Below are 15607 nucleotides of genomic sequence, written 5' to 3'. Positions count from 1 at the left end.
GAGGCCCTGAATGAGAGAAAGGAGAGGGGCGTGGTCTGGAACCGGCTCACGTGACCCCCCCCCTCCTGTTGGTGCGGCTACCTGCGAGAGCAGAGGGGGGAAGGTCAGTTCGGGAGCCGCAGCGGAGCAGCAGGAAGGATCCGGGATTGTGACCGGCTGCAGGACAGCAGGGGGGCCCCGGGACTGCCACTCATCAGGGGGGGCCACTCTGTGCAATATGGGTCAGTGTGAGCACCGGGACTGGAGTGCTGAGCACTGACACCGGGCTAAGAAAAGTTCTGTTTGGGAAGATCAGGACCTTCTACCGGCTGGATCTGCTTCCTGAGGATCCAGGACCAGATCATAGTCTCACCAGGATCATATCCGGAATCTGATCCCCCCCCCAGGATCCACTAAGGAATCGACTCAAAGCAGGATCAACTCCTGGGAAGTTCAGTAACAGGGACAGCTCATCTTATAACACCTGGAAGATCACCTTCAGAAGGACTTAGTTCTGGATCTAACCCAGCAGGATCCTCTGATCTAGGGATTAGGAAAGGTGGATCCTAAGTAGTGGCCACCAGCCGGTCCACCTTTTGGATATTTTTTCCTGGAACCCAAGTAGAAGACTCTCGGGTATTTTTCCCATCTTTTCTACCAGGAACCTAAGTTTTGGGTTCTATCTGGTCAACTTCTGGCCAGTTCTACCAGGAACGTAGGTAGAAGTTCCTATTGGGTCCACTTCTGATCTGTTGTAAACCCTACCGGGTCCTCTTTTGGATCTTCCCACTTAGAACCTCAGTAGAAGGCTCAATCCGCTCCACTTCTGGATCCGTTCTGCCAGGAACCAAAGTAGAAGACTCTGTCAGGTCTACCTCTGGACCTCTTCCAGTAGGAACAGGTTCTCTTCTAATAAAGTCCTACTGCCAAGGTTCTCCAAGACCAAGAAGATCCCTCAAAGCAGGTTCTTTACCTGCAGTGACATTCTCCAGCCATGGCTCTTTCCCAGCTCCAGTGTTTGGACAACAACAACGTCAACTGGAGGTCCAGTGAGACCAAACCAGAGTTCTTTTACAGCGAGGAGCAGCGGCTCGCCCTGGAGGCTCTGGTGTCCACAGGAGAGGAAACGTATCATGAAGTGATAAAGAAGGAGAATATCAGGGATTTTCTGTCTGAGTTGGAGGTGGCCAATATTGCCAGCAGAGTCGAGGCATTTGACCCAGACTTAAGTCATCCAAGGACAAATGGAGACAAGCCTGAGCCAGAAGAGGGGGAGCCCCAACAAGATGAGACGGAACAGTCCTTGGAATACTGGCCGGATAGGTCAGACTGCTCCATCCCAGAACTGGACTTGGGGTGGCCGGACACTGTGGCCTACAGAGGGGTGACCCGGGCCACTGTGTACATGCAGCCTCCGATTGATGGACACCCCCACATTAAGGAGGTGATCAGGAAGATGATCACACAGGCTCAGAAGGTAAGGTACTGGCATTTAGATTTTAAGACCAGTCTACTGGGTCAAGATTAACTATGATACACCAGTTGTTATAAAGTGCAGGTCCCACAAAGCAGAGCCCGAAGTGACACAGAGGGACTTGTAGTTCCACAATAGCTGGTATACGTCAATATGTCACTGAAAGATTTATTCCATGTGTTTATATTGGGGTGGCATAATCCACTGCCCACGTTGGACCATTCACATTGACCCCTGCCCCAGAGGAAGGCTTACATCGGCCATTCTCGACATTGGTTCTCCAGTAGTTGCTAGTGGCTTACTGACCTCCCATTTGATGATGCTTGCTTATTTCCAGGGACTGCAAAACCTTTGTAAGGGGTACATTTTGACCACCACTGGGGGGGGCAGTCATGCTTCCTTCTGGCCACCCAGCAAATGAAGGGTCGTTTTACCCAATGAAAACCTTTTGAATTGGGTTTAGCAGGGATTCCCCAAGACCTGAACATTTCAATGGTTTCTCTAGGGGTTAAAAGGTTGAGAAAGGCCGGCTTACTCTCTTAATATCCCTTAACCAGAAGCTAATTCACCCTCAAAAATATAATAGGATTGGGTGAGGAATTTAAGACTTCCAGGGGAATAACCAATTCCATTGTGGAATGTCCTGGATCAATTCGGAAAACACTGCTGAACATAAACCATGTCATGAGTATAGTGCCTTTTAGATTTATTCCGTAAGACATTAGTCAATAGACCATACTAACCAACCAACCAACTGTTCCTGACATTTAATGGGTTAATATGCTTTAGCCCTCATTTTTGCACTTTGGTATACCCTACTGCAGGGTTTCCGAACCTTTTTTTAGTCGAGGCACCCTTTAAAATTATAGACAATCTTAAGGCACCCTTTAAAATTATAGACGATCTCAAGGCACCCTTTAAAATGTTGGACAGTCTCTAGGCACCCCATTCCAAAATGTAAAAAAACTATTCTAATAGCTTTATATAATGCAGCAACATCCATATGTAGGACACCCAACGTTAGAGGTGATTTATTCTTCCAAAGCAAATACACTTTTGGGCACTGGTACTGACTAGTATTCCAGTGTTTCTCTTCTCCCTCAATTTCTCTCCACCAGTAAGCTAATATCACCCCAGTGCTGAAGGAGAGGGGCACAGGAGAGTAAAACCAGGATGCTGTGGAGGCAACAGAGATTCTCCTTTTTAACTAATGATGTCATTGGTTGTTAGGATGCCGGTGTCTAGAAAGTTGTAATGGTGCAAAATGAAAACCTGTGGCTTTGTGTAACTAATGGGCAGGCTTCATCCACCTGCTGGCTTGTATACAATTTTTCATCACTTTTTTGGCATTTTGCCAAGGCACCCTGGTTGAAAAAGGCTGGCCTTACTGAATGCACCTGTTTTGTGACGAGTTCCTAATATTTCCAGAGTCCATTCAAGAACACCCACCTGTAAGCAATTACACCTACCTGTACAGAAAGTGATGTATTGGAGATTATAGGCTCAACTATTGGTTGAACTGGATGGATTTGTTTTTTTTTTTTTTTTTTTTCCAACCAGACAAACTTTGTAGCTATGTAATTCACTAAGGTAACACGTGAGGATACAGATCCTTTATGTTTAAAAAAACAAAACAAAAAAAAAAAAAAAAAAGTTATTTTCATCTGAGTCCAATGAGATTTGAAAATGAGTGTCACATGGCTGACTTGGAGATCCCTATCCTTGTGTTAAAGCTTTGGGAATATGATCCTAGTGTATATATGTGTCTATGTGTGTATTTATTTATCTTCTTATACATACATACATACATACATACATACATACATACATACATACATACATACATACATACATTTTTTTTCTCAGAGTTTTATTATAATTTTTTTTTTTTTTTTTTTTTTAAGTAAGCTGTGCATTGGAAAATATTGATCCCCCATTATATTTTCTTCATTTTGAACTCTACACTAATGTCCTATATGCATATACTATGGTTGATGTGCTGCTACTTGTAGTGCCACATCTGCCGGAGGCTCCCAGTTTGTGCTTCATCTTATATTTCCTTATGCAAACACAATTATAAATAACCTGGGTGAAATTCTATATCTTGGAACAGACCTATATCTGTGACTGAATTTTATCACCCCTTAAAGAGGCGCTCCAGGCTCCCTTTTAGAAAAAATGAAAAGTCAGGAGCTACAAATCCTGTAGCTGATGACTTTTAATATAAGGACATTTACCTGTCCAGGGATCCCACGATGTCCTCACCAGAGCCAGTTCTTCAATAGCCTTCGGGTGCAGGCGACAGCATGTCTAGCAAGCCTTGTGGGTTCACAGTATGTCTCCTACCGTGTGCGAGTTGCGCTGCGTCATGTGAATGGTCCCGTAGTCCTTTGAGTCCTGTGATGTACCCCAGTAGACTGCGGGGGAAGGGGGGGCACAGCGATCTGAGCTGAGCTGGAAGTGTGAGCGGGTACCTGCCAAAACCAGGTACCTGCCCTGCCCCCTCCCCCTCAAAAAGTACCAAATGTGGCAGTAGAGGGGGGAGGGCGCAAACAAGTGGAGCTCCACTTTAACTTCAATCTGCCACCTGTAAAGCCAGATTATGTGTTTAAAAAATTGTTGTTCTAAAACCAATTACGACAATGTCAAAATCATTGTTGTATAAAGTGAGGCTCTGTACAAACCTACCCCCCCCCCCTTTTTTTTTTTTTTTTTTTTGAGGCCTACATTCTCTTTGCTGTCTCTGTCCCCACCAGGCTGATTCAGCTCACTTCCTGTTCCCATGACCACCTGTAACTTGTACAGGAAGTGAGGGTGCACAGACACAATAGAAACTGGGCAGATGCTCCAACTCTTCTGTTTCTTTTTAAAATAAGTGAACTTTCACTTTATTAAATGGGAGAACAGAAAGTTTTATGGAGTCGGACGCTCTTGATATTGGGTTGTGACTTGATACTACAGATAATCAATATAACATGGCTGCTTGCACAGTGGATTTAGGGTTCTTTCACATGGGCTTTCTGCCCGGTGGACTCCGTTTTGATCAGCGAGGATCAATCCGCCGATTTCCCCCCCCCCCCTGCTGAGCAGGCGGATGACAGGTCCATCTCTGCTTACTTTGCAGATACAGACAGATCCCTGCTCTCCTCTATGGGAGATCGGATGAAAATGGGGCGCCTGTCTGTTTTCATCCGATCCTCCAGATGGATGGAAAATAGGGTTTCCATTCGTCCGGATTTCACGGACAGGATCGGAGAGTAGCGGGTGTCAGTGACCATGTCTCCGCTGACATCGGCTGCCCCATAGGGCTGCATTGAGCATCCGATCCGGTCCGCCTGAAAAACTGACAGATGGACCGGATTGGATCGCCCATGTGAAAGGGGCCGTAAGTGTATGTGTAGACCAATTTTTTTTTTTTTTTAATTTATAAGTTTTGGATAAAGTATGGAAGGGATAAGCCATAGATAAGTAGATGGTTCTTATAGACAACTAGTAATACATTTTATATGTATATTCATCTCTATAGAGGAGGGGAATGATCTCACAGACTTATATTAATACATTGTACTTATTTATGTTCATAGCCGCAGAGAAGTGCACTGATATGATAGGCACTTATTAGTACATCCGTATATTCCTAGCCATGGAGGAGTGGGCTGATATTACAGACACATAATACATACATATGTTTATTCTATAGCTGCACACCCTCACTGCAGGCAGATTCATGACTGTCATATGGAATGTCCCTCGGGTGGTTGCAGAATGGGAAAGGAAAGAAAATCCCCTTCCCTGAAATCATTTGGGTTTCCCACTGGTAGGTGGAGCAAATAGTTTCTGATTGGCAGAAAATCCAGTTTGATGGGGCTTAGTGGTCGGTGGATGTTTATTTTATTTCATTTGTCTTTAACCCCTTCAGCTCTCACTTCTGTGTTTTTACATTTTTTACATTGTGACTTCACATCTCTGCATTTTCAACCTTTTTCTAGAAATTCTAAATTTTTGCTATGGACCGGTTTATTTTGTAATCATTTTTCCATTACTTAAAGAGGAGATCCAGGCACCCCCCAAAAAAAATTAAAAATCAACCGCTACAAATATATTAGCTGCTGGCTTTTAATATTTGTGCAGTTACCTGTCCAGGGATCCAGCAGGGTCCTCACCTGAGCGGATTGTTCAAGCAGCTCTCGGGTGCTGGCGCCGCCATCTCAACTAATGCCTCGTTTCCACTGAGCGGTTCGGTACGGTACGCAATTTTTGCCGTTTCCATTGTCAAAATTTGTAAATGGTACCCTAATTCCGAACCGTACCGTACCACTTTTTGGTACCCTTTCATTGGCGTACCAAGCACATTAGTACCGTACCAACAGAGTGGAGCAATACTGTTGAGGTACTCTTCAGCTTAGGTACTGTTGGCGGTGGAAACGCAAGCCTGATCAAGGTGTACCGAACCGAACCACTCAGTGAAAACGAGGCATAAGGGAAACCAGCAGTGAAGCCTTGCGGCTTCACAGCCAGTTTCCTACTGCGCATGTATGAAGTGTGCTATGCATTGTGAATGGACCGGCTGTGGGGGGAGGACGGGGGGGGTGAACTTCCAGCTCACTTTTCTGTGGTGATCTGAGACAGAAGTGGGAGTGGGTACCTGTCAAAACCAGGTACCCGCTCCCCCCTAAAAGGTGTCAGCGGAGCGGGGGAGGAGGCTGACAAGCAGAGCTTCCCCTTTCAGGAGGAGCTCTGCTTTAGGTTAACAAAGTTATTGTGTTTTTTTTTTTTTTTTTTTTTTTTTTTGGGGGGGGGGGAGGCTTTCTTTTGACATTATTTTCATCTATAGGGACTCCGTAGACAAAAACACTGTTTTGATCAGTGCTAGTAAAAAGAAAATAGTGTTGTATACATTTTATTCTATAGCTTCTTCTGTTTAAAAATGACACTAAAATGATGTTTCTGGTACAAAGCATGGCATTTTCGAATGTAAAATATGATTTTCTTTTTTCAGTTTTGCACACTTTTTCTTGTTATGCAACACTGAAAAAAAGTTACACATAAAATAAATGAAAAAAAAAATTATAAAAATAGAACTAAAAAAAAAAAAAAAAAAAAAAAGTTGATTAGGGTTAACTAAGGGTTAAAGTGGTTGTAAAGGCACAAGGTTTTTTTTTTTTTTTTTTTTTTTTTACCTTCATGTATTCTATGCATGAAGGTAAAAAAAAAGCCTTATGTCTGCATCAGCCCCCCAATACTCACCTGAGGCCCCTCTAGATCCAGCAGTGTCCACGAGAGCCTTGCAGCTCCGGGGACTCGCACTCCTAATTGCCAGCAGTGGGGCCAACATGCGGCTCTGTGTCTCAGTGGACACACACAGCAGCGGCTCGGCTCAGGTGCCCCCATAGCAAGCTGCTTGCTTTGGCGGCACCCAACAGGAGGGAGAGGCCAGGTGCAGCGGACCCGAGAAGAGGAGGATCTCGGCCACTCTGTGCAAAACCAACTGCACAGAGCAGGTAAGTATGACATGTTTATTATTTTACTGGAAAAAAAAAAGTAAAACTTTACAATTACATTGTAGAAATACATTTTATTTGAAATAAAATGTAACTTTGTAAGGCTTCTTTAATTGATGTCATAAGGTCATACGATAAAACCCAATGATAGTGTATATACTTAGTGACAGTTCACACTATAGCGATGTCGGACATCGCATGTGATTCGCACCACACTGCTCTGCAAATCACATGTGAGGTCTGTGCGATCCGAATTCAGCCATACAGATTGTATGGCTGAATTTGCATTGCATTTGGACCAAAGTCGCGCAGGGCCCATTTTTTGGTCCGCACCAGAATCGGATCGCATGAGTGTTCACACCTATGCGATCCGATTCCTTACTAAATTGACAGTTCACACTGCAATATGCGAACTAATGTGGGAGTGTCATTAACTTTGTTTCGACAGTCCCAGCTGTTCACATATGGCAGTGTGAACTGCCTGCGAGTCGGGTGCGATGCGGGTCGCACCAATGTGAACCGAAACTTAGGGCTCATGCACACTGCATCTCAAAGAAGCTCAAAAGAAGATGCTCCTACGGGCTTTTGAGCTATTTTTGAGCTCTCATTTTTTTCTGTCTGGAAACTCCCCTCCATATGTGTCCATGCAAACAATGGTATTTTCAGGAGTTTACAGGCAGAAAAAAAACCACCAAACTTGAATTTTTGAGAGGAGCTTCGGAGCAGAGAAGACGCCTAGGTGCCCAAAAAAAGCAAGAAGAAAAAAAAATTGAATTGCCGCAATTCTGCCCACGATGCCAAACAATTGCAAGTCACGGGACACTCGTGTGATTCCCGGGACTTGCAATGGCAACCCAAATGCGGCACGATTTTGCCATGATTATCGCCCGATGAATCGCTGTAAAATCACAAAGACAGAATCGGGGGGACGCCTGTCGCCCAAAAAAGTACAAGAACCTCTTTTGGGCGACAGCTGTAATTGTGGGGCGACAATCGTGGCAAAATCAGGCCGCGTTTGGGGTGCCATTGCAAGTCACGGGAATCGCATGGGTGTCCCGCGTCTTGCAATGGTTCGGGATCGCGGGCAGAATCGGCGGCAATCCTGCCTGCGATCTGAGATGCCTATATGTGAATGGAGCCTTTAAAGATCTGCACTCTTTTTGAAAATCCAATAAAATTTCTTTAAATAAAAAAAAAAAAAGAACTGCAAGTGTCATTTTACACAGGACCTCGTTTTGACAGCTCCTGCTGTGTAATACAAAGCAATGTACTTTTATACCCGTAATAGCGGTGGGGGGAGTGGCAGCCCAAAAACTTTTGAAAATTGTTTTTTTTTTTTTTTTTTAAAGGTATTTCTTATATTCAAAAGTAGTTAAAGATGAACTGTCACTTTGTCCATTTAGAGGAAAATAAGTCTAATTTCACAGGGCACCCCAAATCGACCCGCCGCATTCCCTGCACATGGGGTGCATTGAATCCCCCCCCCCCCTTCCTCTCAGAGCTGATGCCTCCTTATGAGCTCTTTTTATCTACTTTTTGTGAATGGCTGAGGGGAAAAAATTTAATTTTTAGTATACAAAAGCCTAAATAAAAAAACAGTACAAGGATGGATATGCTGCTCTGGACATAGATAATGGCAGTTAACAGAACAGACTAATAAAGCTTTATGGATGTCAAAAATTTGCTCCGCAGTAATGGGAACATATATTTATGAGAAGGGGAGCCAAAGAGAGGCGTCTGTGGTTGCAGCACTTCAAATGAAATTAAAATAATATTCCTAAGTGTCTCTATTGATTGCAACAGTTTCGGGCTAACACACGCCCTTCCTCAGGCTGGAAATACGTCTGGTAACATAATAGCAAATCATTATATTTCTACAGACAGGAACTGGAAATGTTACAACAGAAGAAAAATAATCCTACAATTAAGTCAATTTTCTCTTTATATTTATTGGCTGGCTCTGTTGCACAGCGCTTCTTGCAATGCAGTTGTAAGCCCAGGTGCCGCTCACCTTTTAGCTTAACATAGGTAGATAGATGGAGATATAATATATATATATATATATATATATATATATATATATATCTTATACACACACTCACTGGCCACTTTATTAGGTACACCTTGCTAGTACTGGGTGGGACCCCCCTTTTGCCTTCAGAACTGCCTTTAAAGAGGAGCTACAGCCCCCCCCCCCCCCCACCAAAAATTGAATTAATTAAAATACTGTGGCTGCTGCCCCTTTAATATTAGGACACTTAAGCCCCGTACACACGTACTGATCGTCGGCCGAACGATCGGCCGTCTTTTGTCCAGGGCTGTCGTGTCTGTTGAAAACTGCAAAAGACTGCACACTAATTTTGTCGGCCAACAACAACCGACTGCAGAAGTGATGTCATGTGATGGTTATCTTTCCTTGTCTTTTTTTTCTTTTCTGAGCATGCCCAGTCTTGCAAATCTGCGGTCTGTCGGCCGAAATCTGTACTGACTGGCGAACAATCGACCGTTCTGGTGTTGGCCAACAAAAATTTTAATGCCTGCACGACAGATTCTGTTCGGCCGAAAATGCGCTGTCGGCTGTCGGAAGCATCATACTAACAAGCCTACAATCAGCCGATCGGTCGTCGGCCGAATATTTATGGCCGACAATCGGTACGTGTGTACGGGGCTTTACCTGTCCAGGGATCCTTCGATATCAACACGCCAGCTGATTTTTTTCAATCAGCTCTGCAGTGCTGCCCCCACCTTCTCTTGTAAGGGAAACCTTGCATGATGTGAATCCCCCTTTCCACCACATCCCAAAGGCTCTCTATTGGATGAGATGTGGTGAGTGTGGAGGCCATTGGAGTACAGTGAACTCAGTGTCATGTTGAAGAAACCAGTGGTGAGATGATTTGAGCTTTGTGACATGGTGCATTATCCTGCTGGAAGGAGCCATCAGAAGATGGGGACACTGTAGTCATAAAGGGATGGACATGGTCAGTAACTTAGGTAGGCCGTGGTGTTTAAATAATGCTCAATTAGTACTAAGGGGAATAAAGTGTGCCAAGAAAACATCCCTCGCGCCATTACACCACCAGCCTGAACCCGGTGATACAAGGCAGGATGGATCCATGCTTTCATGTTGTTTACACCAAATTCTGACCCTACCATCTGAATGTTGCAGCTGAGACTCATCAGACCAGGCAAACATTTTCCAATCTACTATTGTCCAATGTTTGGTGAGCCTGTACAAATTGTAGCCTCAGTTTCCTGTTCTTAGCTGACAGGAGTGACACCCAGTGTGGTCGTCTGCTGCTGTAGCCCATCTTCTTCAAGGTTTGATGTGTTGTGAGCTCAGAGATGATATTCTGCATACCTTGGTTGTAACGAGTGGTTGTTTGAGTTACTGTTGCCCTTCTATCATCTCAAACCAGTCTGCCCATTCTCCTCTGACATCAACCAGGCATTTTCCTCCACACAACTGCTTCTCACTGGATATTTTCTCTTTTTTGGACCATTCTCTGTAAACCCGAGAGATGGTTGTGTGTGAAAATCCTGGGAAATCAGCCATTTTTTTTTAAATACTTAGGCCTGCCCGTCTGGCACCAACAACCATGCCATGTTCAAGGTCACTTAAATCCCCTTTCTTCCCCACTGTGATGCTCGGTTTGAACTTCAGCAAGTCATCTCTACCACATCTAGATGCTTAATTGCATTGAGTTGCCGCCATGTGATTGGCTGATTAGCAATTTGTGTTACCAAGCAACTGAACAGGTGTACCTAATAAAGTGGCCGGTGTGTATATATATGTGTGTGTGTGTGTATATATGTGTATGTGTGTGTGTGTATATATATATATATATATATATATATATATATATATATATATATGTGTGTATGTATAATGTGTGTATGTATACATGTCATATACGTGTGTGTATGGATGGATAGATATAGATGGATGTGCTTTTAACAACTATCTACTGCTACTGATTACTTACATTTTTTCCTGTATGTTGGTGGGCAGGAAGCTCAAGCATAAGAGTCTCTTATCTAAGTTTACTGTTGAGTGCATTGCACATGTTTAGAATATTTCTTGAAGGTGGATGGATTTAAGGCTGTAGATAACAATAACAGCTGGGTCTCTGGTACATAGCCTCTGTATCTCATTTCACCTTCATTTGCATTACAGTAGAGGCTCAGGGAGTTTGATACTGTCTGGAAACATGAGCTGGGATTCCCTTTTAAATTTCCGATAAGCCTGAGAATTGTGTAATATATGCCGGGTTGGCACTCAGACCCTTGTCATGTAGAGGCATGGCCCGTGACATCACGGCATGACTCACTTTCTGTGTGATCTCACAGGAAGCACTGACAGGTATCACCCGACCGTCCGCCTCGGTAACATACTGATTATTTATGGAGGTGATGCATGGAGTGGGTAGAGAGCAATGTTTTTTCAGTGTGTGATCTGATCCTGCTTGGCATGTGGCGCACTGTCGTCATTAGCATGTGCAGGGGTGCCCGTGTTGGCGTGCTCGGTGTCATAGGTCAATGTCTAATAAGAAGACATCAAAGGATTTTTTTTGTTTGTTACTGCATGTCTAAATATTTTTTTGGCTGTGCATCTAACACTAAAAAATCAGCTTTGATGCTTGCAATCAATTTTGATACAAAAAATTATTCACACTCCAAAGATATATACTGGTAGGCTCCTGTGTTAATTTGCCATTGTATGTGTATGTATTAATGGGAGTTAAGGACCTTAGATTGTAAGCAACTTAAAGCAGAGTTCTGCCTTCCCCCCCCCCCCCCCCCCCCCTCCAAAAATTAAGTCAGCAACTACTACACATACTGTAGCGGCTGACTTTTAATATTAGGACACTTACCTGTCCTGGAGTCCAGCGATTGTTTCCGTCGGGTGCTGCCGTCGCCATTGCCGATAAGGGAACCCGGCAGTCCCGGGCGGGACCCTACTGCGCATGCACGAAGCGCGCTGCGCATTTCTATTGGCTCGGCGGTGTGGAAAGGAGGAGTGGGCCAAACTTCCGAGAGACGGCGCCGTATCCTAGAAGTGGGGGAAGGGTACCTGTCAAAAACAGGTACCCGTTCCCCCCACCCCTCTTAAAGGTGCCAAATGTGGCACCGGAGGGGGGAAGGAAGCAAAAGAGCAGAAGTTCCACTTTTGGGTGGAACTCCGCTTTAAGGGCAGGGACTGATGTGAATGTATAACACTAATGTAAAGCTCTGCGTGAATTGATGGTGCTATATAAGTAGCTGTAATATTTAAATTATAATCATTTTCTGATCAAAGTAGCACAATTGATTCCAGAAAGATTCAAGGCTTTCACCAAAACAGTAGTTACTCCGACTATGTGTAATGATAGATCTAGTACCAGCATTCCGGGGGGGTCACATGCAGCCCTGTTTGCAAGGAACCTGCCAGGATCAAAACTTGTATGCTAACTTGTCGATGAACGTTCCCAGACGTTAGGCTTGGTAGGACGTGTGAACATGGGTGAGTCACATTAGAAGGAAATAAACTGTGTAAACTAGGAAAAGCACTAGCCACCAGTATTCTGTGATTCCCCCTACAGCCGATCATCTTGCCATTCCTTGTTCTGCATTGTATCTATGTGTTGAGGTGGCCATCTTGGTTGTGGCAGGGCTTTGCTTCCTTATGTCAGCCTCCAGCAAGGAAAATGGAGAACAGTAGTGAGACCCCCAGGTCTCCTGGAATTAGCAGTCAGATGCCTTAGATGATCTCACGCTGCAGGCATAGAAGTGCCTAAGAACTCTCCCCTATTGGGAAGTGCACTATTATTTTTCGTAAAGAAGTCAAACGTTTTTCATGGTACTCCTTACGTCTAATTAACATTTCTAAATGCTCCCTTTAACAACAAATCTAAAGCTTTTTAAGTTGAGGTCCACTTTGAAGATTCTTTTAGGTTCAACTATGGGCAGCATTACTTGGAAGCAGTCAGAAGAGTTATGAAAAGAATGCTAAATGTTTTTAGATTTACTGCTCTGTCTGCAGATTCCGTAGCCTGAGCTGGAATTTATGCTCTGAGCAAGTTCAGATATTTCCATTATTGATGAAAGGCTTTTCATTTTTTGCTTGTTGCCTTTTCATTGTAGTTCTGTATTGCTTTTCTATGTTTTTATGTGTTTCTATCAAACTCGGCAAGTGCCTGAAGGGAAGGAAGGGGTAAGCATGGTCACTTATTGGTGCTGAAGACATCTTCTGACGCGTTCTTTACAGATAAAAGTATCAAATTGATGTCAAACTCCGACACTCTTCTTCTGCGTTCTGCGCCATGTTGGTCTGTGAGTGCCAATAGGGGTCTCACTGACCAATCAGGATTGGGTGGGTCAAAGTGTTTTTTTTTTAGGTTTTGGAATCGTGGTTTCAGAAATCCTGCCCTGAATTGCATGCTGATTGAGTGTTCATAAAGCCAGATGCCTACTTGTCAGCCTTGCTGGTAGATTGCAAGCCTGTTGGTGGATTCCAGTGGTTTTTGCTTGGTTTTCTTAAAAGTGGTTCTAAATGCAGAAGAATTTTTTTACCTAATGCATTTTTTTTTTTTTTGAATTAAGGTAAAAAAACATTCTGTGTGCATCTCCCTTCAGCTCCCTCTTATGCTTGCCTGATGCCAATCCAGCGCTGTGCCCCATAGCAGTGGCTCTCTCCCTCATTACTGGGTTACTACAAACCATTGGCAATGGGCACACACAGCCCGGCTCCAGATTGAGCCTACATGAGCGCCCCCCCAGCAGGAGGCTTGCTATGAGGGCACTTCAAAGGGGGAAGGAGCCAGGAGCGCTGGCAGGGGACCCCAGAAGAGGAGCATCGGGGTGGCTCTGTGCAAAACCATGGCACAGAGTAGGTAAGTATAACATGTTTGTCATTTAAAAAAAAATAACCTTTACAATCACTTTAAAGGGTAAGTTCACCTTTTCACAAAAAAATGAAAAGGGGAACTCTCTTGGACATCCTCCAGTCCCTGCTGCACCTAGAGGCCGTGATGTCTCATGCTGCCGGTGTAGTGGTCCATCCACTGCAATGAACAGCCCCAGAATGAGTATCCATCATAATACAAATAGCAAAACCTTAGTCAATGTGACTGTGCTAACCAATGAGAAGCACATTTTCTAGGACACCCTACCACACAGGTGTCAAACACAAGGCCAGCGGGCCGAATGCGCCCCCCCCCAGGCCATTTCATGTGGCCCTCGCACTTCTCCCACAGCACCCCCCCTTGTCTCTGCCCCCACATTGTCTCAGTAGTTGGCAGCAGAGGGCACAGAACTCCTTTGCCAGTGGTTCTTTGTGCAGCTGCAGAAAGGCTTGTCTTTGCCCACCCCCCCCCTTCTCAGCAGTCGGCAGTAGAGAGGAGGGTAGAACAACTCCTACAGATCCTGCACCTCTCTGTCCATCCGCAACACCACCTTTTCTCTGCTTCCCATGGTCTCAGCATTCAGCAGACTCTGGAAGCTGACTGCACCCCTCCTCTGGTCCTCCCCTAGACCCTGTACATTCTTCCTCCCAGATCCACCTGCATCTTCATCCTGGCAGCAGCACAAGGGGGTGCACTGAGATGTAAGGAAGGGTGGGTGACTCTTGACTTCTGATGGTGGGGGGGGGGGCTCTTGACATCTCATGTAAGGGGACGTGAGGTGCTCTGGACATCTAATCTTACAGATATAACCGGCCCTTTGAGAGCAACCATAATGCTGATGTGGCCCGTGATGAAATTTAGTTTGACAGCCCTACCAGAAGAAGAATCCACCAATGTGCTTTTCATTGGTCAGCATGATCACATGACTGCGCTGATCAATGAGCACTTGCAAGGGTTATGATGGATCCTCATTTAGGGGCTGTACAGTATGGTGTACAAACTTACACTGGCAGCATTGGACAACACAGCTGCTATGTGCATCGGGGTCCAGATAAATTATCTCTAGTGTGTGTTTTTTCTTGAAATTGTACTCTTAATAAATAGCTGCGCAAATATCATGCGACAAAAAAAAAAACAAAACACTATTTTATTCTCTAGGTTCTCTGCTTTCAGAAAATTGTTTCTGGGGTTAATATAATTTCTACCAAAAAATGCAGATTTTAACTTGTAGACAAATGGTTAAAGGGGAGCCGGAAAAAGGCAACTCCACCATGTTTTTTTCACCTTCCTAACCGCAAGTGAGCCCTTACAGACGGAGTGGGGAAATGTACCTGGTAACAAGAGGGGGGTGGGGAAATGTACCTGGTAACAAGAGGGGGTGGGGAAATGTACCTGGTAACAAGAGGGGGCGGTGGGGAAATGTACCTGGTAACAAGAGGGGGCGGTGGGGAAATGTACCTGGTAACAAGAGGGGGGGGTGGGGAAATGTACCTGGTAACAAGAGGACAGGGAGTAAGGAGAAATCACCCCAAGGAATAACCACACTGAAACATTCGGGACAAAAGTTCTAAACCATTTTTTTTAGTGTATGCAGAACTAAAGAGACCATTTTTGGCTTTAAATTTGCTCCAAAATAAATGCTTATCCAGCTTATCTCTTGTTTTGAGTCTGGCTGTGTGTTCTCTATGTGGACATGGTAATTTCACGTATTATGCTGTGTGTTCCGGACTTTGTTGTAGTTGGCGGTTTGTAGTGTTTGAACTGTCTCGGCA

General features: G+C 44.5%; 2 protein-coding genes across 3 annotated transcripts in view; one reads left to right on the top strand and one right to left on the bottom strand.

The window, feature by feature from the left end:
* Nucleotides 1-15607, bottom strand: part of SLC5A10 (solute carrier family 5 member 10) — a 273294-nt gene that overhangs the window by 94671 nt on the left and 163016 nt on the right. The window lies entirely within an intron of this gene.
* Nucleotides 900-15607, top strand: part of FAM83G (family with sequence similarity 83 member G) — an 88660-nt gene continuing 73952 nt past the window's right edge. For both annotated transcript variants that reach the window (XM_082260604.1, XM_082260603.1), the window contains exon 1: nt 900-1456. In XM_082260604.1, coding sequence (XP_082116730.1) covers nt 974-1456 — 483 coding nt within the window. In that variant the 5' untranslated portion in view covers nt 900-973. The remainder of the gene's footprint in view (nt 1457-15607) is intronic.

The sequence above is a fragment of the Pelophylax lessonae genome (genome assembly GCF_965119305.1).
Source record: "Pelophylax lessonae genome assembly, chromosome: 6".
Lineage (NCBI taxonomy): Eukaryota > Metazoa > Chordata > Amphibia > Anura > Ranidae > Pelophylax > Pelophylax lessonae.
This window is presented reverse-complemented; position numbering and strand designations above follow the sequence as displayed.